Raw genomic sequence first — 24752 nt, forward strand, 5'->3', positions numbered from 1 at the left:
CAGTTTAGCTCAGTATCTTCATTGACCATCTGGAGGATGGGATGGGCTGGGCTGCATCCTCAGCAAGTTCACGGATGACACCAAGCTGGGGGGAGCAGTACATACACTGGGGGTAGGGCTAGGATTCAGAGTGACCTGGACAAATTGGAGGACTGGGCCAAAAGGACTCATGAGGTTCAACAAGGACAAGTGCAAAGTCCTGCATTTAGGAGGGAGCAATCCCATGCCCAGGTACAGGCTGGGGGTGACCGGCTGGGCAGTGGCTCTGCAGAAAAGGACCTGGGGGTGATGGGGACAAGGAGCTGAACAGGAGCCAGCAGTGTGCCCGTGGTGCCAAGAAGACTACTGGCATCCTAGGCTGCATGGGTAGGAGCGGTGCCAGCAGATGGAGGGCAGTGATTCTTCCCCTCTATTCAGCACTGGGGGAGCCACATCTGGAGTCCTGTGTCCAGCTGTGGGCCCCCCTGCAGAAAGGATGTGGACACGTTGCAGCGCCCAGCACAGGGCAATGAAAATGATTTGGGGGTTGGGGCATGGGACTAGAGGTGGCTGAAGCTCCATCCTTGGATGTTTTCAAAACCCGGGTAGACAAAGCCTTGGCTGGGATGATGTAGTCGGGGCTGGTCCTGATCCGAGCAGGTGGTTGGACGAGATGTGACCTCCTGAGCTCCCTTCCCACCCCCATTTTCTCTGATTCTGTGATTCTAGTGTATCTGTAGAAACATTATCTTTCCCATGCATATTTCAACTGTGACGTCCTCACGCTGCAATTCATGTTAGTAGCCTGCATGAAAGATTAAAGTGTACCTTTTGCTGATGGGATTTGATGATAAATGGATAAAAAGTAACACCGATGAATTATCAGGGAAGCTGCAGAATGGCAGCCAACACAAAGGAAGAAAAATCCCCTGCTGTTCACAAAGCTCAGAGGGTGTTCCTGTTCCTTCCCGAAACGCTTACAGGTTTACTGCAAACACGCATCCATGCGCCACTCTTTGTATGCTACACACAGCAAAGCACGTGCATGCAAACACCACAGTCGTATGCACAAATCCTTTATTTCACTGCCATAAGTTAAGCATTTAAAACCCACAAAAGTGCAAAGAGCATGAGTGTGCCAAGAAGCAGATCAACCATCTGCACAAAGCTACCAGGTCAAAGGGCGGGGGGGTGGGGGTTTCCCTCTAGGAGCCTCTTGCATCAGCAGAAATATTCTTAGCCTTGAATTTCCGTAGCTCATTCCAAAACCATTGGGACTGCTTTGCAGCATGCGGAGAAATTACTGATGATGCCATATGGGGAAGCCATAGGCCTCTGTTCGGGGTGTGGATCGCCACTGCTAGCAGCACAGCATCTTTGCAAAGGCATTGATCCTTTCTGCCGGGTGGGTGAGCCTCGTGCTGGGAAAAACCCTTGTTCAAAACAGGCTAGTGCAAAGGGATGGGGGGCAGATGTCTGGTTTGTGATCGTTGCTGGCTGGAGTGCTTTCAGCTGGCTCGCACGTGCTGTTATCTCACTGATCTGGCGTGATCTGGCGCACACTGCTTCGTTCGGACAATGCACGTGGGCACTAAACCAATCCTGCTCGTATCCCCACCTCCTCCTGTAAAACTGTCTTGCACCAGAAGAGCATTGCCTTTGTATTTCACAGAATTTGTCGCAATAAAGGTTTTTGCCATGCTGCTAGATCTGCCCCTACAGATGGTGACTAATCACCCACTGAATTAGACATACCAAAGCTTTTATAGCAGCCTACTATTCCCCAAACCCCTCCACCCTCCTCAGCAAAATTTGTGGAGATTGAAACAGTGACCCAGACTCTAGTGATGAGAGCAAATTCAACATACAGCGTTCCCAGAGAAGTGCCTCTTCACTGCAGTCAAAGGTGCGGCTGCATCTCAGGTAGATGTACCTCTAAAAAGCCTAAAACTAATGCCGCTGTGTACTAACAGCAGTGTAGCGGTGGCAGCGTGGAGCTGCATGTGGATCTGAGCTCTGCACTGCCTCTTACGACAGGTTTTGCAAGCAGCATGGAGCGTCATGCTACCCGGCTACTCTGTTATCAGTCTCCAGCAAGCTGGCTTGGTACATCTACGTAGGCTGCAGTCCCCCTTGAATGCAGTGAGGACGTACCAGACGATAGCAGTGTTGTCCAGACGTGTGAAGCTGAAGGGTAAGAATCAAGACTGCAGAACTTGGCCTTCTTGTGCATACGGTTTCATCAGCAGCCGGCACACGCCGCATTGACACAGATCTCACACAGCTCCATGGCTCGGGCATCCATGTCTGTGCAAGAAGAAATGAGATTAGTGATGCTGTCCGGCAATGTTTCAAGGAGGAATCTGCAAGGACATCAGGGCCGGTGATGTTTCACTGCAGTTTAGGGACCTTTCACGTTCACGTGTGCAATGGGTGCATCTACGCGTGATGCGTTAATGCACATTAGCCACATCAGCCTAGCTTTAATGCGCATTAAGTGTGCACGTCTACGTGTGCCCTTAATGCGCATTAAAAATGGAAAACGTAGGTATCCAATTTAGGCACAAATCATTAAAGCACATTAATGCACGTTAGATGCATTAAAGCGCATTAACTTTAGTCCTAAGCCAGTGCACACAGCATTAATGCGCTTTAACACACCAGCCTAAACCTGCTTAATGCACATTAAATTTAGGTGTGCTTAAATCCACATGTAGACATGTCCAATAAGTCATAACAGGGAACAGAGGACCTTGTTAAAGCCTTAAGTAAGGAATCCCCCATCAACCTCCCCCAGGGAAGACAGCACAGAAGAAATATAGCGACCAAGCTACGAAGCCTACCAGAGGCACAGAAATACGATGTACTGAACCAACAGCCATTTATAGAGCTCCAGGCCAACAAAGGAGTTATATCATTTCAGCTGATCTCTTTTGTAACACAGACCATTAATTTTCATCCTGTTGCTAGCACAGGAATTTTGCGCAGGAATTACTAGCACAGTAATTTGGTCTGACTAAAGCCTGTGTAGTGTTTGGCTAGTCCCATCTTCCACAAACGCATCCCAACTTGGAAGATGTCAAGAGAAGGCAAGTCCACTACTTTCCTTGGCAACTGATTCCAGCAGTTAATGACCTTGACTGCTAAAAATATTTGCCTTAGTTCTAATTTGAAATTAAAAAAGGAAAAGTCTAGCATTAACTTCCAGCTGTTGATTATTGCCCTGCCTTGGCTAGAAGGAAGAGTCTTTTAATTCCGACTATATCCCTTCGGGGTGTATTTATTCACTCTAATCAAGTCACCTCCCAGATTTCTTTTTGTCAAATGCAACAGAGGAAGCTCTGTTCACCTCTCTTTGTACAGCATTTTTCCAGGCGTTGACTAATTTGTGTCACTTTTCTCTGCCCTTGCCAATTTTTCAGTCCTACACTTGTCTCCGAGGTAAGTAAAAGGGGTGGCTCAGGAGCTCTGGCTAGGAGGGGACCTCACAGCTTCTCTAGAGCAGTTCACCCCTCCTTTTCCAAGGGATGCCTCGAGTCTAAGGCCAGCACTTAGTTGTCACTTATTTTTTGACTGTAATAGCAACATAATCAAGCAATTCTTCTCGTGCAAGGAGCTCAGGCAGGATTGCTTTAACAGGACGGATTCCTATGTGAAATCTCTGGGTTACCACGTGAATCATGTTTGCGTGACTCACTTAGCAGCTTTCTGAAAATCTCGGGTGCATCTTCTCTTTGACAGATACGGTGATATTCCACCGGGAGCTCTGGATCCACGCACAGGGCACCGATGTTCCTCATCAGACGGGCATTAACATTGGTGTCCAGACCCAAAAATTTGTTCAGCACCTTCACCTCCTCCAGCGGGATGGAGAAATTCCCTATCTGTATAGAGAGAATCAAAGAAATGCATCAGGAAAAGGGTTGTTATCGCTTCACCACAACCCAGGGGTGGCACATGCATGCCAAATCTTACATATTAATAGGAAAAGAGCATAGGAAAGGAGGGCTGGAAGGGACCTCAGGAGGTCAGCAAGGATCATCCCTATCTAAACCACCCTGGACAGGTATTTGTCGAACCTGCTCTTAATACTGCACAAGCACTCTTGCAAAATTGCTATCCCTGATTTCCTCAAACATAAAAAACCTCTCATTTTCCATAGGTAAAGCAGGAGAAGGAGGGCACTTTCAAAGCCGGGAAGATTGTTACTGCACATGCTTGAGCGATCTGAGGAGGGGGGGGTGTCCCCTGCTACAGAGGAAGGCAAAGCCCCCCGGTCCATGCCAGTCTGATTGCTGGGTCAAACTCCTTGCTGACCGCCCCAGTGGTGATTTGCCTGATCCAGAGCATGTGGCCAGAAACCTGCAGGTGCACGTGCCAGCGAGGGCACCGGCTCACCCCAGTCACAATCCCCAGCCTTTGCTGCAGCCAACCCCCAATGCTTTAGGAGAAGGTGGGAAAACCCGGGAAGGGGTAAAAAAATTCCTTCCTGGCCCCATGTGGCAATGAGCAAAAGCCAGAGGCCCGTGGAAACGAAACACCTTCCTCTCTGCATTGCAACCGCAGACTGCCAACACAGCCCCACTCATCACACTAGCTAGGGAGCCCCTTTTCTGCCATCCCATCCCCTGCATAAACTTCTCCCAGCTCTTTAATCTTGTTTCACAACGAAGCAGTAAAGTCCTGCTTGATTCTGCTGCTGAGCATGGTCCTCTCCAGTTCCCACCTGCTCTGGGCTGCAGAGCAATGTTCATAATCTCCAAGCGGTGTGCGCCAGGATCTCTCCTGCGCTCTCAGCACCTGGAGATGCAGACTATCAAATCAGCCAAGACACCCATCAACCATCAAGATTGCCAAGAAAGATTTGAACAGAAATGGATTTGAAGTTTGATGTTAACACTTGGACCTTGGAGGGTGCTGATATGATCAGGCTGGTCAATCAGACAGACCAGCGCACACCATTAAACAGCAGTGGCTGTACAGATAGGATAGTCTTCCCTCCTAGATGCTCCAGCTAATAGTTTTATCAGCACTGCAGCAGTCATGACAAATTAGGAGTGTTAACTACATTATAGATAATGCAGGAAGCCTTTCCTTCCCTTTCCTGTGATCCTAAAAGAGCAGAAGGGCTTGGAGACAACACCAAGAAGATGCTACAGCCCTTAGATCCCAGTGGGAGAGGAGCGGGTGTTTAGGAGAGGGGCAGCCACGGGAACCTGAGCTGGCCGTCCCACAGAGACGTGCCCACTAGAGGATCATTTATAGGACATGAGGTGCCAGAACCAACAGCTTTGCTTTCTTTTCCCCCAGCCTCCTGCTCCAAAAGACACTGAAACATCTGGAGCAGCAGGAACCGTGCCATGAACTCAGATTTTATTGATGACGATCGCTCCACCCAGAATAAAAAGAGAGACAGTGCTGCATCTGCACATGCCACAGATCCCAAGAGCGGAGATGGAGTTTGGTTAGGATTGCATCCAGCTCATCCTGGACCGAGGAGGAAGACATGCAGAGATGACAGAGAGGGAATGTCACAATAATTGCAATCACCACCCCGCTCCTCATCTGTAGCCATTTATGACAATTACTGTCAAAACTGGAAGCCTATAATGAGAACTGCAATTGGAGTCCAGGCACCTAAAAAGCAGCCGAATATGCTTTGAGCACCCACAGATCTCACCTGCAGTCAGCAGGAGCTACGATGCTCCTATAAGCTGCGCTCTTCATTAGGGCTTTAGGTAGCTAATGTAAAGCACCCAACCTTGAGAGCGAGTCACCCAATGACCAGACCCGAACACAGATATAAGTATTTTCAGGCTGACTCTGCTCTCGCTGGTGCATTAGATACTGTAGTGTGCAAGCAGCAGCAGCAGCAGCTCCACTTCACTTAATAACACCAAGTGCCGGGGGTGCTAGTTAGTTGAATCCTTCAAGAAAGCTGAAGCCTTCAAAAAAACATTTGTTTCATGGATGCAACTGTTGGATGCAGCCTTGGAGATTCATTTCCCTTGAAATGCCATTGAGCGAAGGGGCCTGGAGCCTTTGGGCCCTGCCTTCCCGGGCGAGTGCTCTCACTGCTCAGCTCCCAGGCTTTCTTCCCCCAGTGTCAGCTCTTTCCAAGACTTGTCCACATCCACGCCTAGTCTACATGCATGGGATCGCACAGCTAATCGTGTCCTGTTTCCCCGTGGTTTGGTCTAAGACCCACTGCTACGCATCTGTAACCCTACCTAGCCATTGCTTTCTTCAGTCTACCTCCGCGGAGATCTTTGCACACAAAACCCAGCAGATTTTTTCAGGGGTGTGCTCCTCCAAAGTCAGACTAATTAGTGAGGCCACATGGTCCCTTGTGCCAAAAAGAAATTCAGCTTCTTTTATAAAACAGGAAAAGCCTGTAATTAATGTGATGCATGACAGTGGGCCAGTAAGCACTGTGCACAAATACTGTGTCTTTCATTGGAGGATTCGGAGCACTCGTGTAAGAAACGTGCGCTCCCCGGTGCTCACTTATCAACAGACGCACGCTCGCCGTAGAGAGAGGTCCGCCGAGGTCTGGAGACGCACGTTTCTTGCACAAACACTCTGAATCCCCCGGAGAGAGACACGGTATTTGTGCAAAGTGTTTAAGCAAGGAGTTGAGTCCATGAGGGTGGGGTGTGCGTAGTTTTTAATTTTATTCTAACCGTGCGCTCTGCTATCACATACTTTGTGCTGACCTAGTAGTAATAAAAAAGAAATGTCTGAGAGCCAGTGATCTCACCTGGACGTAGACAGGCCGGACGCTGTGTATAAACACCACGAGCACAAGCATCGCCGGGAAAGTGAAGCCTTTCATGGCACCGGCAGGACCCCGCGTTTTTCTTCTCAAAAAATCTTATTTTTTCTCTCTTGGTTTTAGTCTCTTGTTTTTCTTCTGTGTCTCTCCAGCTCTTTTTCTTTTGGCTTCTGAGCCTCAGATCTTCGCGCCTCCAGGGCCATACCTTCCCAAAGCAAAGGAAGGCCTTATAAAGCTTGCAGACAACATTTACTTGGTAATTCATTAATCCAAGTAAATTTATTGCCATCTGATAATCACCCTATGGACTCACAGTTAGCTACTTATTGACAGGGTAGATCAACCACACCCAAGCCAATCTCAGCATTTATGAGCCTCTGGTAGCCTGGGAAAGTAGTCAGACTATAAAGAGTCATACAAGTCTGGTGAAAAGTAGAGGGAATGCCCGTCTGACCCACTCGCCTGCGAACGGGACGTAACCATGTGCCCGGGTAGCGTGGGCCCTGGTGGAAAAGGCTTGGGAAAAGATAAGGCGTGTTTGCGCCCTTGCCCCAAATGACGTTCGTTTTAGAGTCTCCCTGACCTTTAGTGATGGAGATGGGCAGGGCGATGAGTTCCTCTAGCCGCTGCGTACAAGAGGCGCACGAACATGCCCACGTGTGCGCCGCAGAATAGCCATCGGACAGACGCCTTTCCCCGGGAAGGGTCGCTGCGTTACCATCACATTTATGACCCGAGGCACGTGGCGTCAGAGCAGGCGTCGATTTATTTTACGGTGAGGTTCTCGTTCGTTTTCTGAGCAAAGCCGTCCAAATTGCTTAAACTTTATGAAACAACCTGGGAACTGCCAACACAGGAGGAAATGATGGGCAGAATATTGTTGCCCGGTTGTTCATCATTTAGGCCTAATTTCTGCCCCGCCCGCTGTGTCCATTAATTGCTGTTCTCCTTTCTCCCTTTGTTCGCTAGCTACCATGATCTTAACACAGTCCTCAGAGGCTGCTGCATTGGTAGAGCTGTTCGTTGAGACTAATCTCTACTGGCTACAATGGTTGAGGTCATTTATAAATCCATAAGGAAGACACATCAGCCAAGCACCTAAGAAAAGAAGGTCCCTGTACCATCTAAGGGCAATGGTCCCCCCGACTGGGGGGACGGGTATCCCCAGGTGTGACAAGCTCTGAAGCATCAGAGCCTGGTGGTACAGGTGCAGCTTGGTTGCCATTTTGGGATGCCCAGGAGATTATCAAAGCTGGGTTTTGGCTTTTGGCTGGGAAAAATGAATCCTTAAAGACCCCATGGCCGTGTCCACATGAGCAGGGGTGTGCCTTTGCAGCAACACAAATAGGAGTGGCACACGTGTGCCGCTACTTTGTGCTGTGGTGCATGCCCTTGCATGTGCAGTTTGCAGCAGGACACATTGTGCTGCAGGGAGAGGCCGCCTGGGGCACAAGGCGCCTCAGCACGTGGAAATGAGGGAGCAGGCAGTCCTGGGCTACCTGGGACTACCACGTTTGTCCTGGGACGTGGCATGTGACACTTTGGCATGCTTTGCGTTGCTTTTTTTTTTCTGGGTATTTTTGTTGCTGTTGGGAAATCCCAGTAGCAAATTTTGCCCCAGCTCTGCAAATTAGCAGCAGGGGACAGAGTTTTAACATGCAACACGTGCAGTTTGTGGTGCTGCAAGGAGGTTTGCGGTGCCACAAACCGCATGAGCCTGCACAACTAGATCTGACCCATGGAGTGCAATCTTAATTCAGAAAGGACATACAGATCCAAACTGGCATTGCGGTGTGAGAGAGGCATCAGTCCAATGAGAAAGCCCTATGCTATTGAGGCATCTGAGGTTAAAAATCAACACCAAATTCCACTCGGGAGATAACAGGCCGGTGCTCCTCGACTCCAGGCACCTCATGTCGACACGAGGCCCCCTCACTTGCTTTTTGCCTACAGAAAAACACTAGAGCAATTCCTGTGTTGCAAAAACCTCAGAAAGACCCCGGCAGGGCAGAATGCTTGTAGCGATACAGACGCCTGTTTGAAATCTCTAGGTTTGTCCTGTCTGCACCCTTAGCAGAGCTGACAAGACATAACACCCTTGAAAGGATCTCAAGGCACCCCGGGTGAGAATTGCTCTAATAGGTGAGTGAGTGGAGACCTGGCCAAATTCATGCTCTGGCTGTTGAGCTCTGCGGTGAGCAAGCATGGCACCAAACACAGATGCCCGGCCTCGGCATTGCTACCCCACCACGTGTCTGGACTCCCCGCAGTCCTGCATGTAATACATCTCCGGCAGATCTATATTTGTGAAGGACAAGGTGCGTCTTTCCCCTTCCCTCTTGCTTCTTACCCGCATGGGATCGCTAGAGGGCAGCAACTGCTGGGGAAATGGTTTGATCATTGCACACTTTAGCTCGGTGTGGCCCAGACTTCTGATACTTGGGGCACACTTTTCTTCTGGATTAAAACTGGTGGCATACATCACTCATACCTGGAAAGGGGAGCAGGGAAGAGGCAGTGTCAGTGCAAATGCCATTTGCAGGTGCCCGGTCCCAGCTCAACTGGAAGCAGCTGGCAGCCAGGGCATGGGGGTGGGAGAAGTGGTGTCATCATTTGGAAAGCCCTCTTTGGAGGGAGGCCATGTCGGCGTGGGGCAGCGAGGTGCAGCAGAGCCGGCCAAACCTAGCCACTGCATTGCATGCGTCCTTTGCTAAAGACAAACCACAAGCGCGTTTGGCCATGCATGTCACAAAGCTTCCCTGGAAACACAAAGACTGCTCACATCGGCTAGGGTCTGGGGCATCCTCGCACGGCGCCGGGGCTCTTCTCGCTGGCACGGCCTGGCCCATAGCATTTGCACTGCCATCACTTGCAGCTGCAGAGGAGAGCACTGCATAAATAGTCCGGTTGGGGCGCAGGGGAGAAATTTAAGCCATACTTATATGGGGCAAAGCCAGGCTCCGCTGGTCACAGATCACCGCCACGCAGCATCACTTCTGCAGGCTCCTTTCCTAGGATGCAGAACAAGTGCAGCACATATGCAACAGCTCTTTTTAGTGGGTGACACCCCTGACACTGAGTACAAGTCCTAACAGAAGCTCAAAAAGTATTGGCACCTGCTGCCCGGGCACTCAGCCTGCAGCTGCGAATGCACAGCTGTCCCGGGAAGTTGTCCCAGGAAGTGCAAGGGGGGGAATCGTATCATTTGACACTGCAACGCCGACCCACTGCGAGCCACGAGACTGACTGCCAAGTGCCGTACAGATGCAGCTGGGTCCCCACCCGTTGTTCTGCTTTGCAACTTAGCGGGGCCCTGTCGTGTCACGCCGGAAAGCAGCAAAGCGGACCTGCTCGTCTCGGCCCTGCTGAAGAACCTGCACTGGATGAGCGGACAATGGTGTTCGAGGGTGCAGCAGATGCTGCCCAGGAAGGAAACATAAATGTGAACCCCACACAGTCGTCCGCATGGCACATCCTCAGTGAAGTGGTCAAGGTGATCCCCTTCCCAGTGCCACGCTGCCTCGGCTTCTCACTTGGGAAGTGGCTGTTGGAAGGTGGCTTCGGGATAGACAGAAGACAGTTGAGGGGCTACTGAGAAGGATGGAGCCTCATTTATTTTACCTGGAAAGGAACCCAAGACAGCAGCCGCCTCTCCATGGCAGTGAACAAGGGGCGGGGAAATAATAGGTATGTACTTAGGGTGTTTTCCCCTACTTTGTGGGCGCATCTACATGAGACGCTTACTGTGCATTAGCCTAATAACACTGTGCAGTAGCGTAGTGGTTATTAATTGTGCTAATAGCCGACTGTGCAGTCATTAGGCTAATGCACAGTAAGCATCACGAAAAAAACCACGCGCTGCCACTACTGCGCATGCAGTTACTGCCTCTTATTAGAGGTACTAAACTAAATGCGCAGTAATTAAAGTGCATTAGTGAAGGTGTAGACGCGCCCTGTGCTCAGCCCTTCGCCTACAGCTGTCTTGCTCCAGTCTTTTTTATTTAGAAAGAAACCTCTAAAGGCAGCTACTTGCCAACAACGGCTATCAGGGCTACAGATGTCTCTTGCAAAAGTGACAGCATTCGCTCCTTGGGTATCTTCAGTGTCGTGCACCCGAACCCGCTGACACCTTCGGGGACAGGGACGTCATCGGGGCATCTACTCCACCTATGCTCCCCGGGTTCCCAATAGTAAATAGTTTTGTAGCAGTGCGTGGTATCTTCCCCGCCTAAGACATAGATCCTCTTTCCCCAGCCGACTACCCCAGCGTAGGCAATTCCTTTCGGCAGCTTGGGAACGGCAATCTCATGATTGACGCTACCGTCCTCCGCGAGGAAGAAACACTTTCTGCTGCAGTAGCGGTTCTCGGGCATGAGGCCCCCCTCGTAGATCCGTTCTCCTGCTCTTTTCTCTGTGTAGCCCCCAACCACATATATCCCGTTATTCATGGCCACCGCGCCCGCGGAGAAGAACGCCGCGTCCAGAAGCACCTGCGTCCACGCGTCTTTGCTAACGTCGTAGATCAGAAGCCCTTTGTGGAATTGCCAATAACTGGTCAGGCCGGTGACTCCTCCAAGCAGGTACAGTTTCTTCCCCAAGACTGCGGCAGCACAGCGGCTCAAGACGCACGGCATTCTCGCTATGGGAGTCCACGTCCCCTCTGCTATGTCAAAGCACTCGGCAGAGCTGAGAAATTCGTGAAACCCGCACCACCCTCCCATAGCGTAGAGCCTCTGGTCGCAGACCAGGAACCCGTGGGTAGCACGCGGCACTAGCATGGAAGGAAGCTGGGCCCAGCTGCCTTTGAAGGAGCTGAATTCATACAGAGCGTCCGAATAAGAGTTTCTGCGGATGCCTCCGGACACAAAGAGCCTGTCCCCCAGTGCCGCGCAGGCTGGGTGGGTCAAGGATGTCAGGCCTGGTAGTTTTCTCCATGTCCTGGTGCAAGGGTCATAACAATCCATGAAGGAGTCTTCAGTGTCCGGCGCCTGGGTCTCCAATATCTGTGTGTTGATGCACATGATACACTCGTCGTACATGCCCGCTCGGAGTCCTCTGCTTGCACGCAACCTTTCCTCGCCATCCAGCTGTTTGCACTGAAGCTGAACATCCCCGACCTGTCCCAAATAGGCCTGAACCTCGGCAAGTTCGCTGTCGGTCAGGAGCGGCAGCCGGACGTGGCTCATCAGAGCATTGACGAGGAAATGGTAGGTACCGGGATGGGCCCGTACCCAGCGCTGCGCGGCCCGGAAGACGTCTAACTCCGAAGCAGCGGCCAGGTCCCCTGAAGACAGGATGGTGATTAAGCTCGTCAGGTCCAGGTACAAGAAGTCGTCATCCTCGCAGAACCGGCTGAAGTTGAGGATTACGAACCGCACGGTGGCCTGAAGAAGAGCTTGGTCGCTGTGAGCCTGAGCCAGTCTGTAAAGCGCAAAGCAGTTCTGCGGGGAGATGTTCTTCCTAAAAAACCTGAGGAACATCAAAGGCCATAATCGTTAGGGGCGCATCTACACGTACATTAATGCATGTTAAATCTAGTACCTCCATTGTGAAGTACTAGGAAAATGAGCATTAGCCCATCTTAATGCTCACAGTTTTTAGTGGCACTTTAATGTGCATTAGCTTATTTCAATGCACATTAACTAAAGAGCACGGTTTTTTCCAGTGATGCTTTAATGCTCATTAAAATAGGCTCATGCACATTAGAGCACGCGTGTAGACGTGCCCTAGGTGACTGGCACAGCCCCACCACAGGTCATACACATAACCAGTAACTCAGGACCAAGGAATAGACTTCTACTGCTTGAGTTAAAGCAGTGTTTCTCAACCTATGGGTCGTGACCCAAAAGTGGGTTGCAAGAATATGTGAAGGGGTCAAGCACAAACTTTAAAAATGGATTCTCCTTTAAAGGAGAAAACCCATGGATTTTGCCTTGTAGGAGGCAGAAGTCCAGCCTGCAAGGGGCTGCTTGGGGCCTCCCTTGCCCCACATACCCACCCCCTGCCCCACGTGCTGGGGGTCTGGGGCCTGGAGATGGGGGGCATTGGGTTGGGAGTGAAGGGCACTGGGTCAGGACTGGCCATTGATGGTCACAAATGGGTCCTGATACAAAAAAGGTTGCAAACCACTGAGCTAAAGGACTAGTTCCAGTAGCCGGCAGTAGTAGCTTGAACGCCGAAGCGAGTGAGGGGTCAGGAGGCACGGTGTACGAGGAACCTGCATGAACAGATCTTCCCCTCCTGGGGTTGTGAAACCTCTTGCTTCCACGCCAGCGTGGCAGCTGTGTTTTCACATGGATTCAGTGCCAGCCATGCAAGTGAGTTCTTCCAGGTGAGTGCCAGCCGTGGAGACAGAGGCCTGGTGTATTTTCTCCAGGTTAGATGCAAATATTTGAACTGGAACCAAGAACAACCCCTGAAAACTGGCCAGCAATCCCCTCCCTCCTTGGTGAACCCTAGCTAGCAATGACACGCTGAGATCCAACTCTTAACCCTTTTATGTGACCCAGGGAATTTAGGTAGTGCTGTTTCTTAATCAAACTGCTGTTTGACTCCAATGAGGGACTACAAAAACCAATCACAATCATATCTGTTAATTCACTTTTTTTAATCTTTATCTTTTTTTATTAATGATTTGCCCTAAAGAGATATCAGGCTAAACGGCCTATCTTTATGCAGGCCATCTTCTCCATGCAAGCCATCTCCTCCAAAGCAACTGGAGAAGATGGCCTGGTAGCTATCGGTATTATTGTCATCAGTAGTTCTCAGAGTGATCGGTTGAGTTTTTTAGCTGATAACTCTGAGAGCTACTGATGAAAATAATAATGGTCTTCTCCAACATCCACCTTCACTAGGCTGCAGAGCTCTTCTCATGAGAAGGATGCTCCAAAACCATCCAGAGTAGTGCGAGCTTTTGCAACGTGCTGATTTTCAGATGAACTATTACTGATGCTTGCCTTGACTTGCCTCTGGTTATGCCACTGATATTCCCAGGCACAAGCGTCTTTTGTCTGGAAGCACAGACACCGCGCTATCCATTCTTTCACTTTACCTGTAACATATGTCCACGAGAGGAAGGATCTTTAGCTTATCGGCTGCTTCAAAGAGAGCCTGGGCCGTCTCTTCTGTCAGTGATACTTCTTCTGTGTAGATATATGTCAAAATGCTTTGGAAAAGAGAAGGAGCCACGTCCTGCAGCAGGACCTCTCCACTCGGGGATTCCTTCTGGGAGCTGGTGAACACATCGTGGAAGTAAGGGCTCACTGCAGCTAGCACGGCTCTGCGGCGAGTGGAGAAACAATATTACTGGATCACATCTGTTACTGGTAGGCATGCAACCCTGGTGAGGAGAGAGATCCTGGGAGTTTTGAAACTCGTGGAAGAGGTGGTATCTTTTATTAAACCAACTAGATATTTGCAAACAAATTATACATTTATTTGCAAGCGTTTGGGCCTGAAAGCTTGCAAATAAATAAAATAATTTGTTTGCAAATATCTAGTTGATCTAATAAAAATACTGCCTCATCCATAAGTTTTGATTTCTTTTGCCTCGAGACCCATACGGCTACAACCTGGATGCCTGGGAGTTTCGGACACGTGTGCACCGTTTGTGAGTCAGCTCTTGGCATGGAAGCGTGTGCATCCCCACTGAGCCTGCCCAGTCGCGCTGTGCTCGGGCTCGGCATCGACACAGCGCTGTGCTCTCATGTCCCGCAAGTCCTCAGACTGTAGCTGGCAAAAACCTACGAGAGGCAGGATGCTGAATTAAACCTATCTGTGATTTATCCCACTAGCCTCCTGGTCAGGTCACTTTAATCCACTGAGTGAGAGACCCAGATCTGCATCCTCCCTCTGTCTTCCTGGGTGGGTGCACTAACCACTCCATATTATGAAGCTGTCCTCCACGTCGTGTGTCTAGAGTATGCACACGTGGCCATCTACATGCCCTGCCAGCATGTACCCTATACACACGCACCCTGCCAGGGAAGTACAATCACTGCCTGTGCACGAATGCCCAAAATGCCACTTAGGCAGCTAGAAATCTGCCAGTGAGCAGCACTGGGGGAAGCAGTTCCACCATCAGAGGTCAGGCCACCAGCCCAGTTTGCAGTCCCATGAACCAGTTACTCAGGGCCCATCTCACCTGCCTGTGGCGGTGCCATCCCTGGCGCCGCACAACAGGGAAGCCCAATCATGTCAACACTCACTTTGCCTGATTTACCCAGCACACTGCAGCAGCCTGTGCTGCACCCTTGATAATACCAAACATAGGTCCCTGCTGTCTAACGGGCTAAGTGCAGATGATAAATAAGCAAAAACCCACCGGTGACAGGAGAACCTCTTTCCTTCGCACACTACGGTGCTGTCACAGAGCAACTGGTGCTGGTACAGCTGCCTTAGACCTGTGGGATTTGGGGAAGGAAAAGGCAAAGCTGCAATGGTACATGGCATACAAATATCTCAAGGGGAGGAAGTGATCCCTCGTGCTGAGAAAATGAGAAGGAGTTCCTCCTTGCCCCTTAATTACAAGTGCACGGCACACTGCAGAAGTGACAGGAGCCCCGGCGCTCGGCCCATCACAACCACTTTCTGGATGGCCGGCACCCGCCGCCCCAAGCTTAACCAGAAGATTACCGATCCATGAAGATCAGCCAACCTACCTTTGCTCAGGCCCAGTGGCTTTGACTTCTGTTTGCCCCCTTTCTGGCTAAGGGTCATGACGAACCAAATGAAAGGACCCTGGAGAGGAGACGATGTATGAAACCCCCGTGCTAATTGTTGGATTTCTGCAGCCGCGTCAGTAGGAGGGCACAGCGTTGTTTAGACTCGAGGCACCGCTCCACAAGACAAGGGAGGCTGAACAAATACGCTTCCATGACTAGACGTCCAGGTTTCCTTAGGGCATTTTCTTCCATTTACACCGATTCAAATAAAACCCTAATAAAGCTGTTTGCTTACATGCATCTTCGGATAGAGTTTTGAGCCTGGAAAAGAGGAGACTGAGGAGAGGAGATTTCAAATACCTGAAGGGGGAATGGGACAGAGCAGTCTGTCCCTTTAAGAAGGACCAGGCAGCCCTATGGAGAGAGCCCGGCTGCATGGTATTTGGATCGGCAGGGAGGGTCCTGCTAGGAGCTAAAAAATGTTGTGCTGGGAGCCAGCCAACCCCCACCTCCTGCCTCCCCCCGTGCTCGAGTTGGAAGAACAGTCAAGCCCACAATACCTGGATGAAATTCTGTCTCTGTGATATTCTGGCATTCAAATGCATGATGTAATTATCCCTCTTGACCTTAAAATGACTTGTGCCATGGCATACCTGAGCCTGTTACGGTGCTACCCAAGCCCGCGGGCACGCGCTTCCCCTACGGCCTCGGCCCCAACTCGCTGGAACTTGACGACGTATTATGCAAATGTCAACTGCTGTATCAGAGCGCGGCATTGTGATATCATCGTCTCCCGCTTCATTTGCATCCCCTGCGCAGGGTGACCCGGAAGGGAAGAATCGGACTGGTACATGGCATACAAATATCACAATCGTAATTTGTTCCGATCCATTAAACCGATGTGAGGGCCTGGCGTGGGGAAGGAGGAAAGGTCTGGCAGGAGCAGCCACAATCCCTTGCCAGGGAAAGGACAAATGAGTCGCGCAATTTGAGGTTGGCAGAGTTCCTTGTATGCCGGGAACCATCCTTTGGTGAAGGTCTGGGGAGAGCTGGCCGCCGCGGAGGGTCTCCTGCGGAGCCCGGCTGCGTAAGGAGAAGTGGAAATCCCAACGGGGTGCCACAAGGGAGATACAATCAGTGAGACCTCTCAGGTCTGCACGGTGATTTGGGATGTGCCAAAACGAGCCGGGCATGTCCCACACCACCCGGGAGAGCGATGAAGACTCCAGTGCCGCCGTGACTGGGGGAGCACAGCCCGTGCAGGTCGCCGCAGCAGTAGCCCAGGCGATGAGCCAGGTCTAGGACTCCCCGGCACTAGCCCTGGCTTCAAGCCCAGAATTTAAGACAAGTCACTAATTTCTTGCAGCTACCCAGCTTCGCAGTGCTCGGTCATTGCTACCAAGACAACTGAGGGTGTACCACCCCCCCATCATGGCACGCTGGGTGTTTTCCAACTGAGTACCACTGGCAAAACCCACCCAACCTTGACCTCTTCCCAACCGTCTCTGAAAAAGTAGCTGCAATGGTCCTCGCTCCCATGCAAACAACTCATTAGGAATAAAGGCGCGCTATTACAAAGCAGTGCATTGCAAACATGTGAGCAAGGGAAGGAAAAAAAGCGAGTCGCTTTTACATCATTGGGGCACTTGCTCAGTCACTGCAGATCTGTGCGGTAGATCATGTTCCCTGTCACGCGTGGGCTATGTAACAAAACATAGGACTTAATACCCACAGGAAAATGTTTATACGCATCGTGAACACTTGTATTCTGGCTACAGGAAGGGGAAATACATCATCCCAGTTGCTTTTCTCCTAAATCAAAGTTGAGCCAAGACAAGGACTTGGGGTTGAAATCTTTTGAAGGAAAATGTGATGTTACAATGGATAATGTGTGCATGCTATTCTTTTACTAAGCTTGTAATCTGTGCCAGGTCCAAAACAAGCATTAGAGCCGTTGTACTCGGGAATTGAACACCAGACATCTGCTAAGGTCGAATAAAGAAACTATCACTGGAACTGAAGCGAGTCTGTCTGAATCTACCGTGTCCCTGTGCAACTAATGAACCTTAAGATGTTGCGGGAACATGCTCGAGCAGTCCTAAAGCTGATCAGCGGGAGATTGTATCCGACCATTCACCTTAATCAAGAACTTTTAAATACCGGGACAAGCATTTTTACATGTAACAAGCATAATATTGTACATGTGTTTTAAAGGGTTTAGGCAATAAGTAGGTAACGCTTTGTAAAATTGATATTAAATATTATTAAAAGTTTCTTAATTAACATGAGCTAGCTACGGAAGATCACAAGACAACTGAAACAGCACCTAAAGCACTTGGGGCGCTTGTACACATGATGATTTGACCATGTACATGTTTTTTTTTCCTTTTACTTATTTTTTTCCACACTAGCTCTGGATATTCTTGCTATCCATTCAGGTACCCCATACTATACCAAACCTTGCTGACCTTTTGGTTTCAATAGTAAGGGCAAGGGCATGTCTAGGAGAAACAGCTGTAGACACAGTTAATAACATTTCCAGATGCTCCTAAGTGACTTAGGTGCCTGGGAGCCCAACATCCCAGCTACCCCCAGAATAGTTCTCTGGGCTTTTGGTCAAGTAAAGCAGGCCACAAGCAGTTGGAGGCTAACTCCACAACTGGGATATGATTGAATACGATCTTCAGCCCTCCCTCCTACACCAAGAAGTGTGTTGTTAGCTGGTTTTAATATATTCAATATATTTTAATAGATAAAATTTGGTGGGGGAGTTCGGGTCTGACAGTAATGTAGGTACACAATGAATAAGGGCAAAACATGGCTCCAACAGAAGGCATCCTTCCCTTCAGCAACAGCCTGCTGGTTTTCAATGCAACACCTCCGAATGCCACGTCGATACACAGTAAAATAACGGCCCAATGATTTTCACGCAAGCAGTTTTAAGTACAGGATATGCTACGCATGAGGCAGTCGGTCGACGGCTAAAACGCAGCTAACTCTCTGCTAACTCAACTGCTGTCAGGGCAATGGATGTCTTTCGGAAAAGAGACAGAATAGGTCTTTTCGGTACCTTCAGCGTCGAACAGCCAAACCCACTGAGACCCCAGTTGGTAAAAGGGAGCCTTTCTGGGCACTGAGTCCATCGGGCATCTCCAGGTTCCCAATAGTAAATTGTGTTATAATATTCCTCTTTGTTTTTATCATCCCGGTTTGTATATAGATTTGTTTTCTCACCGCCTAGCACGTAGATCCTCTTCTTCCAGCGTACCACGCCGGCACCAGCAATCTCAACGGGCAGCTTTGGGATGGCAACATCTTTGTTCACTCGGCCATCTTCGCCCAGGAAGAAACACTTCCTCGTGCAGTGAAGGCTTCCTGAATCAGGCCACCCCTCGTTGTAATGTCTCGCTCTGCTCCTGAAATACCCACCGACCACGCAGATCCCGTTGTTCATGGAGACGGCTCCAGCCCAGCAGCACTCGAAGTCCAGGAGCACCTGCACCCACACATCGGAGCTCGCCTTGTAGATCAAAACTTTCCTGGAAGCGGTCCAAGAGCCCCGGGCACCGGTCACCCCGCCAACTATATACAGCTTGTTCTTGAGCACGGTGGAAGCAAAATGGCTCAGTGTGAATGGCAGCCGAGAGATGGGCGCCCAGACCTTTTTCGCTAGGTCAAAGCACTCCGCCGAGTCGAGGTAGCCCTCGTAACAGCACCAGCCGCCGATGGCATAAAGCTTCTGGTTGCAGTCGAGAAAGCCGTGCGACGCGCGGGGCGTGGACATGGAGGGCAGCCGTATCCACTGGCCTCGGAAAGAGCTGTACTCGTGGAGGGTGTCTGAATACGAGTAGTCCCTGTGGACGCCCCCCGTGACGTAGAGCTTGTCTCTCACCGCCAAGCACCGCGCGCAATACAAGCATTTCAGGGGGGGCAGCTTTTCCCACGCCCCCGACTGAGGGTTGTAGCAGCCTATCTGAGAGTCCTTGATCTTCAGCTCCGGGCCCTCCTTGTTGAACAGGTCCACGCATACAATGCACTTGTTGTACATCCCCTGCCTGAGCCCGCCACACTCCTGGAGCCGCTCTTGCCCGTTGAGACGCTTCCACTGCAGCCGAATGTCTCGGTAATGCTCCGATTCGAGCTGGACTTCCCGCAGCTCTTCGTGGGTGAGGAGAGGCAGGCGGACGTGCTTCATTAGCTCGCCCAGGAACGGGTGGCGTTTGGAGGATTGAAACCTCACCCAGCGCCGGACGACCCAGTACACGACTAGTTCGGAAGAGACCAGGAGGCTGTCGGAGGAGATGATGCTGATGAGAGAGCTGAGCTGCAGCTGTCGGAAGCTGTTGGCCTTCACGAAAAGGCGCCTGAAGTTCAGGCTGATATGTCTCATGGCTGCTTGAAGCAGAGCTTGTTCGTTGTGGGCATAGCCCAGCTCATAAAGTTTCACGCAGTTCTTCAAGGAAACTTCTTTCAGAAGAAAACTGGGAGAAAAATTGGAATATGTGTTAACAGGAAGACCACGAGAATGAACTGTTGTATAAGCCCTTCATCCTGACAGAATAACTGTATAACAAGACGGGGATTTAAAGTCATCCTATGGAAAGGACCAAGCTGATGGTCAGTGGCCTAGACATCAAGTCTCGGAGCCTGGGCAAATCAGCTGGGACTAGACCATGAAAATCACTTAGGAAAATAGGAGCAAGCGGGACCTCCGGAGCGACTAGGTGCAGCCCCCCTCTATCGCAGGCACCGCATCACAGATCCCCCTCCATAAACCGGTGGCGCCCCACTCTGAAAAAAGGTTAGGACCCAGCCCTACGCCTTGCCTTTCACTGCTCCTTCCACTGTGGGTTTATTCTGCCCCTCTCACTTCTGCTGTCTTTGCCACTTGCCTTTACTCCTCTCTCCTGGAGATTCAGGCTCCAACCCTGGAAGTCCTTTCTAAAGCTTCAGCTCCCTTTTGCAGCCCGCTCCCCATGCCCTCCCAATCGGGAGCTGGAAAACAATCGCATCCTTCCCCGGAAACCTTCTGGTTCTGGTCTTTATTACTGCACCAGAACCACTCTTGCCCCAACTTCTTTCCTCTCTGCATAGCAAGGCGGTTGCGAATCCCAGTCAAAAGGCACGGAGGTGTCTCCGTACCAGGTACGTAGAGGTAGGATGCATCACTCCTCTTGTTGAGTCCCACGTTTGGGCCACTCGACTTCAGTCGGGGTGCTGCACCGGGGGAGCTGTGGGACTGGCTCCAGGCAGCAGCGGATGGGTGTTTAAGTGCTTTGTTTGGCTTGAGGACATCAAGACAATATATATTCAGCCTTGCTCCCATGGCTTGGCTGAGTGTCTTGGTGCTGTTGCTTGACTGTCACGGTTGGCTCCTGCTTGGTTGATGCTCAGGTCTGTATTGCTCCCAGCTTCCCTGGCCCCTGCCTCAGTCTGGACCATGACCCCTGGAAAGCTTTCTGGACCCCTGGACCAGCATGACCCCTGGAAAGCTTCCTACTCCTGACCTGGTCTTGTCCCCCAGCCCTGGGAGACTCTAAGTTGCCCAAGGCGTTGGCCATCCCAGAAGACCGAAGTGCCTACCTTCCAGTTCCTTTAGAGGTGGCGGGGAACACGTCGCTGGCTTAACACAGCTCTCCCACCAGCCAAAACCATACATATGTCCAGAGCAACATAGCATGTGCATCACTATTACCTGGTGCAGATCTCCAGGAGCGGGAGGATCTGAAGCCTGCTGGCTGCTACAAACACAGCCTGGGCTGACTCCGCCGTGATGGAGATCTCCTCGGTGTACAGGTAGTTCAGGACGGTTTGCAGGGTGAAGGGGTCCATGTCATGCATCAGAATTTCGCCGTCGTGGGACTCTTTGAAGGAGTTGACGAACATGGCTCGGAAGTAGGGATTGACTGCAGCCAGCAGCATCCTGCGCGGAGAAAGAAGACGCAGTCAATGGGCACGGTGCTGTCTTGAGAGGAATAGAAGAATTAGGGGAAATCCTGGCTGCACGTGCACAGGCTACGTGTGGAGTTTGATAAACAAATGAAAGGAAAAACTGCAGCCAAACTGGCAGGCACTGAATACTGGAGTTTCTGTCGTGCCACATCCTTTCCCTTTCGGTTTCAAGATTGCTAAACAGAGCTCTGGTCTTCTCCTCCCTGCCTCCACCTGTTCAGTAATCTTTCTCTTGCTACCGGCACAAAGCAAAACTAGTCTCTCTCTCTGAGACCATGACCTGGTTTCTGATTTTAGTTTGGTTAAAAGGAATGAGATGAAAAGAGGCTGAAATGGCACGCCTAATTAAAGGGGGGTAGGTTAATGCCTAACTAACATATCCATTCGACCATATATAACCATTGGCATCCATAACCTTTGCTTTTCTGCCAAGAAATGGTATGGGGAAATGAAGAAACAGCCCTAACTAGACTGCTATGAATGCACCTGCCAGAGTCGTGATGCCCAGAGTTGAAAGACAGGCCAAGGAATGAAATAAGTTAATCAAAATGCAGATTGCAAGACCTAAAGACGAGGGTTTGTTTATTCTCCTCTCAGATCAGGTCTGCTCTGGTGTAGCTCGCTGATCCCTGTGGAGCTATTCCTCCCATGCTAGCGGGCGAGAATCAGCCTTGTGAAACACCACGGGCTCGGGTGAAACGACACATTCAGAACAAGGCCATTACTCCATTTAATTGTGTGCTATTACAGCTAGTCTAAAAGAAAGAGCATGCGGTAACAGCAGAAGACTCCTGGAGGAAGGTAGCTAGAAATTAATTTTAATTTCAAAAGAATTCTTGATTTTGGGAATGAGTCAAACAGAAATCTGACATTGGGGCATGCCCTACAAAAAAATAAAAGGCCTGCAGAAAAAAAAAAGTCAGAGACAAAACCAGAGAATTGCCTTTGCTAAGAGACATATTAAAAAGATTTCTCAGACGATTCAAACTTCACTTTCTGGGAGAACATGAGACAAATTAAACCAACTAGAAACCCGACTGAAGAGAAATGAGATTTGTACAGTTATCCTGTGATGAGATGTCAGGGTATCGTTGTCTTTACATACGAATCTTCCACCGAAGCAACGCGAGAGGTGACGACGTACACGAGCCGAAACCGTCCTACCTGTGACATGGGAACCGCTGTCCTTCGGTCACGATGGTGGCATCACAGAGCTGCTGGTTTTGGTACAACTTCTTGAAACCTGCTGAGACAAAGATGCGGCGAGGCTTCAAATGTGAACTATCCAGGGGGAGAGAAGGAACCTCCGGGGCAGTGACTGATCTCAGGGAAATTGTACCTAAATCGTGTTAAATAGTTGGCAGCTCAGCAACATGGTTTGGTGACAGCTGGAGATATGACCCTCCCCTTCCATGGGACATCGCACCGAAGGGACCCATTCTTAGGGACCCTCGTGCGAAAAGCAGCCCGCCTACCCTCACGGATGCAGTGGTCCAGTGGTTGAAGTGTCGCTCTCTCTTCTCCCCTGTCCATTTGGGAGATGATCCTGCCGGTCCGGAGACAGGGCTGGAATCTCTGACCGGGAAGTCAGACTTCAAGGGGGTCCGTATTACACGGCAGGCCCGCTGGAAGAAAGGAAATCAAGCTAGCGACACTTGACCGCCATCAGAGGGACGCAGTCCTTTTGATGTCTCACCTCTGCAGTGAAACCTCAGCAGATGTCCTGTCTTCCCCCAGTATCTTACCTGTGGGTCACGACTGTCCCTCATTTCCCCCATTGTTTTCAGACAGATATCTGCACCAGGTTCAGAGAGAACTGTTTAAACACACCTGTGCACCCTGAAGCTGTCGGTTGCCTCATGTTTCCTCCTTTTTGCTTTATCCCCTTCCACTGCAGCCATGTACTCCTTGCTGCTCTTTACCTTCAGAAGCAGAGACACGGTCTTAGTCCCTAGTTTTATGTACAAGGCACTAGGAGAACGTCCTCAAAGCCACAGCCGGTCTTTGGTGAAATGACAGATGCTCACATGCTCAAGGGCTACGATGGGCAGGAGAAAGGAAACCCAGAAATGCTCTGGTGTGGCCTTAAGGGTATGACATCCCCACAAAAGCCATGGAAGCCAATTCAAGGTGAGAGCCTGTTCACTATTCCCTTTGCACGCCACGAGCCTCTTGCTTTTGCATAGAAAGGCTCTCTTCAAGATGCTGAGAGATATTAAGTCAAGGAGAAATGAGTACTTAAGGGCCAGACTTTCAGAAGGGCAGAACATCTGTAACTGGGGTCAGACTTTGAAAAGCTCCCATGCCCCATTTAAACCTCTCTTGAAGACGACTAGAGTTTCTCAAAGGGATATTCTGGGGACTTGGACATTTTCAAAATGCACGCCTAGGAGCAATGTCTTCTGCAGGTGGGAAGCTGGGCAGGTATCTACCAGGTACCTGTTGGGGCTGCATTGTACGACTGGTAGGCAATTTTCTCCGTTACAGAAGGGCAGCATTTGGGGAAAATAAAATAAATGTGCCCTTCAGAGGGAAGACATAGCCCTGGTTAGAGACTAACCTGAGACACTGCCACAAGCTGTTTAGATGGATCGCGCCATGCAAGATCCTTCCAACCCAGGGAAATCCAGGTTATCCTACACAACACCTCCCAGACCTGCTGCCATGTACAGTCACATCTCCCTAAACTCGGTGGGCCTCCCTAATTCCTCCAGTTTATAGGATCATTGAAAAATCAGGCTGGTAAGGACCTCACGAGGTCGCCTCGTCCAGCCCCCTGCTCAAGGCAGGATCATCTCCAGCCAAACCGTCCCAGCCGCGTGCCTGCCTGACCTGACCTGGCTTTGAGGGTGTCCTGGCCTGGAAGTCGTGCACGGCTCGCTCTGTGCAGACCTTACAGCCTGCAACGCCGAAGACGCGAGTGACGAGGGTCCAGGAGTAACGATATTGCCACATCCGGCCCCGATCTATTAATTGTCTCCTAATTGGTGGAGCTGGGATTTGTGTCACAGTCTGTTTTGCATACTGTGTTGTGACCCATGGGCCTGGGCTTGGTCACGCTACAGCGCGGACAACGCGTGGGGCTGCGCTGAAACGAAGTACCGGTACCCGTGTAGATGCAGCAGCAAGGAGATCTGCACAGGTCAACCGCCTGCATATTTATTCCCTCATCTTTCGGGGAGGGAGCTGTTATGGCTACACTGCCAGCAGTACCTGAGCTAGCCCGGGTCCATCTCGCCTGGGGCTGGCTACTTGGGAAGAGGGAAAGAAGGTGCCATGCTGCAAAGTGCCTCCTCCCCACCTCTGTCTCATCTGGTGCCCCAGGCTTCCTACCACTGAGGCCAGCAGATGCAGGGGGGCGGGCTACAGAGGGTCCCACGACC

The 24752-nt window shown here is 50.6% G+C and overlaps 3 protein-coding genes across 3 annotated transcripts; all 3 read right to left on the minus strand.

Annotated features, from left to right (window-relative positions):
- Positions 1 to 1038: 1038 nt before the first annotated feature.
- LOC112550245 (guanylate cyclase activator 2B-like) lies at positions 1039 to 6977 on the minus strand. Its single transcript, XM_025203698.1, has 3 exons — positions 6740 to 6977; positions 3677 to 3863; positions 1039 to 2286 (listed from the first exon to the last, which is right to left on the minus strand). Exons 1-3 carry the CDS (start codon positions 6812 to 6814, stop codon positions 2222 to 2224), a joined length of 327 nt encoding a protein of 108 aa, XP_025059483.1. The 5' UTR covers positions 6815 to 6977; the 3' UTR covers positions 1039 to 2221.
- Positions 6978 to 10779: 3802 nt separating this feature from the next.
- On the minus strand, positions 10780 to 15472 carry LOC112550240 (kelch-like protein 24). The gene is made up of 4 exons (XM_025203608.1): positions 15415 to 15472; positions 15078 to 15156; positions 13806 to 14033; positions 10780 to 12223 (listed from the first exon to the last, which is right to left on the minus strand). Exons 1-4 carry the CDS (start codon positions 15470 to 15472, stop codon positions 10780 to 10782), a joined length of 1809 nt encoding a protein of 602 aa, XP_025059393.1.
- Positions 15473 to 18409: 2937 nt separating this feature from the next.
- LOC112550249 (kelch-like protein 6) lies at positions 18410 to 22902 on the minus strand. Its single transcript, XM_025203720.1, has 4 exons — positions 22845 to 22902; positions 22534 to 22612; positions 21113 to 21340; positions 18410 to 19898 (listed from the first exon to the last, which is right to left on the minus strand). Exons 1-4 carry the CDS (start codon positions 22900 to 22902, stop codon positions 18410 to 18412), a joined length of 1854 nt encoding a protein of 617 aa, XP_025059505.1.
- Positions 22903 to 24752: the final 1850 nt, after the last annotated feature.

The sequence above is a fragment of the Alligator sinensis genome, unplaced genomic scaffold (assembly GCF_000455745.1).
Source record: "Alligator sinensis unplaced genomic scaffold, ASM45574v1 scaffold512_1, whole genome shotgun sequence".
In the NCBI taxonomy this organism is placed as follows: Eukaryota; Metazoa; Chordata; order Crocodylia; family Alligatoridae; genus Alligator; species Alligator sinensis.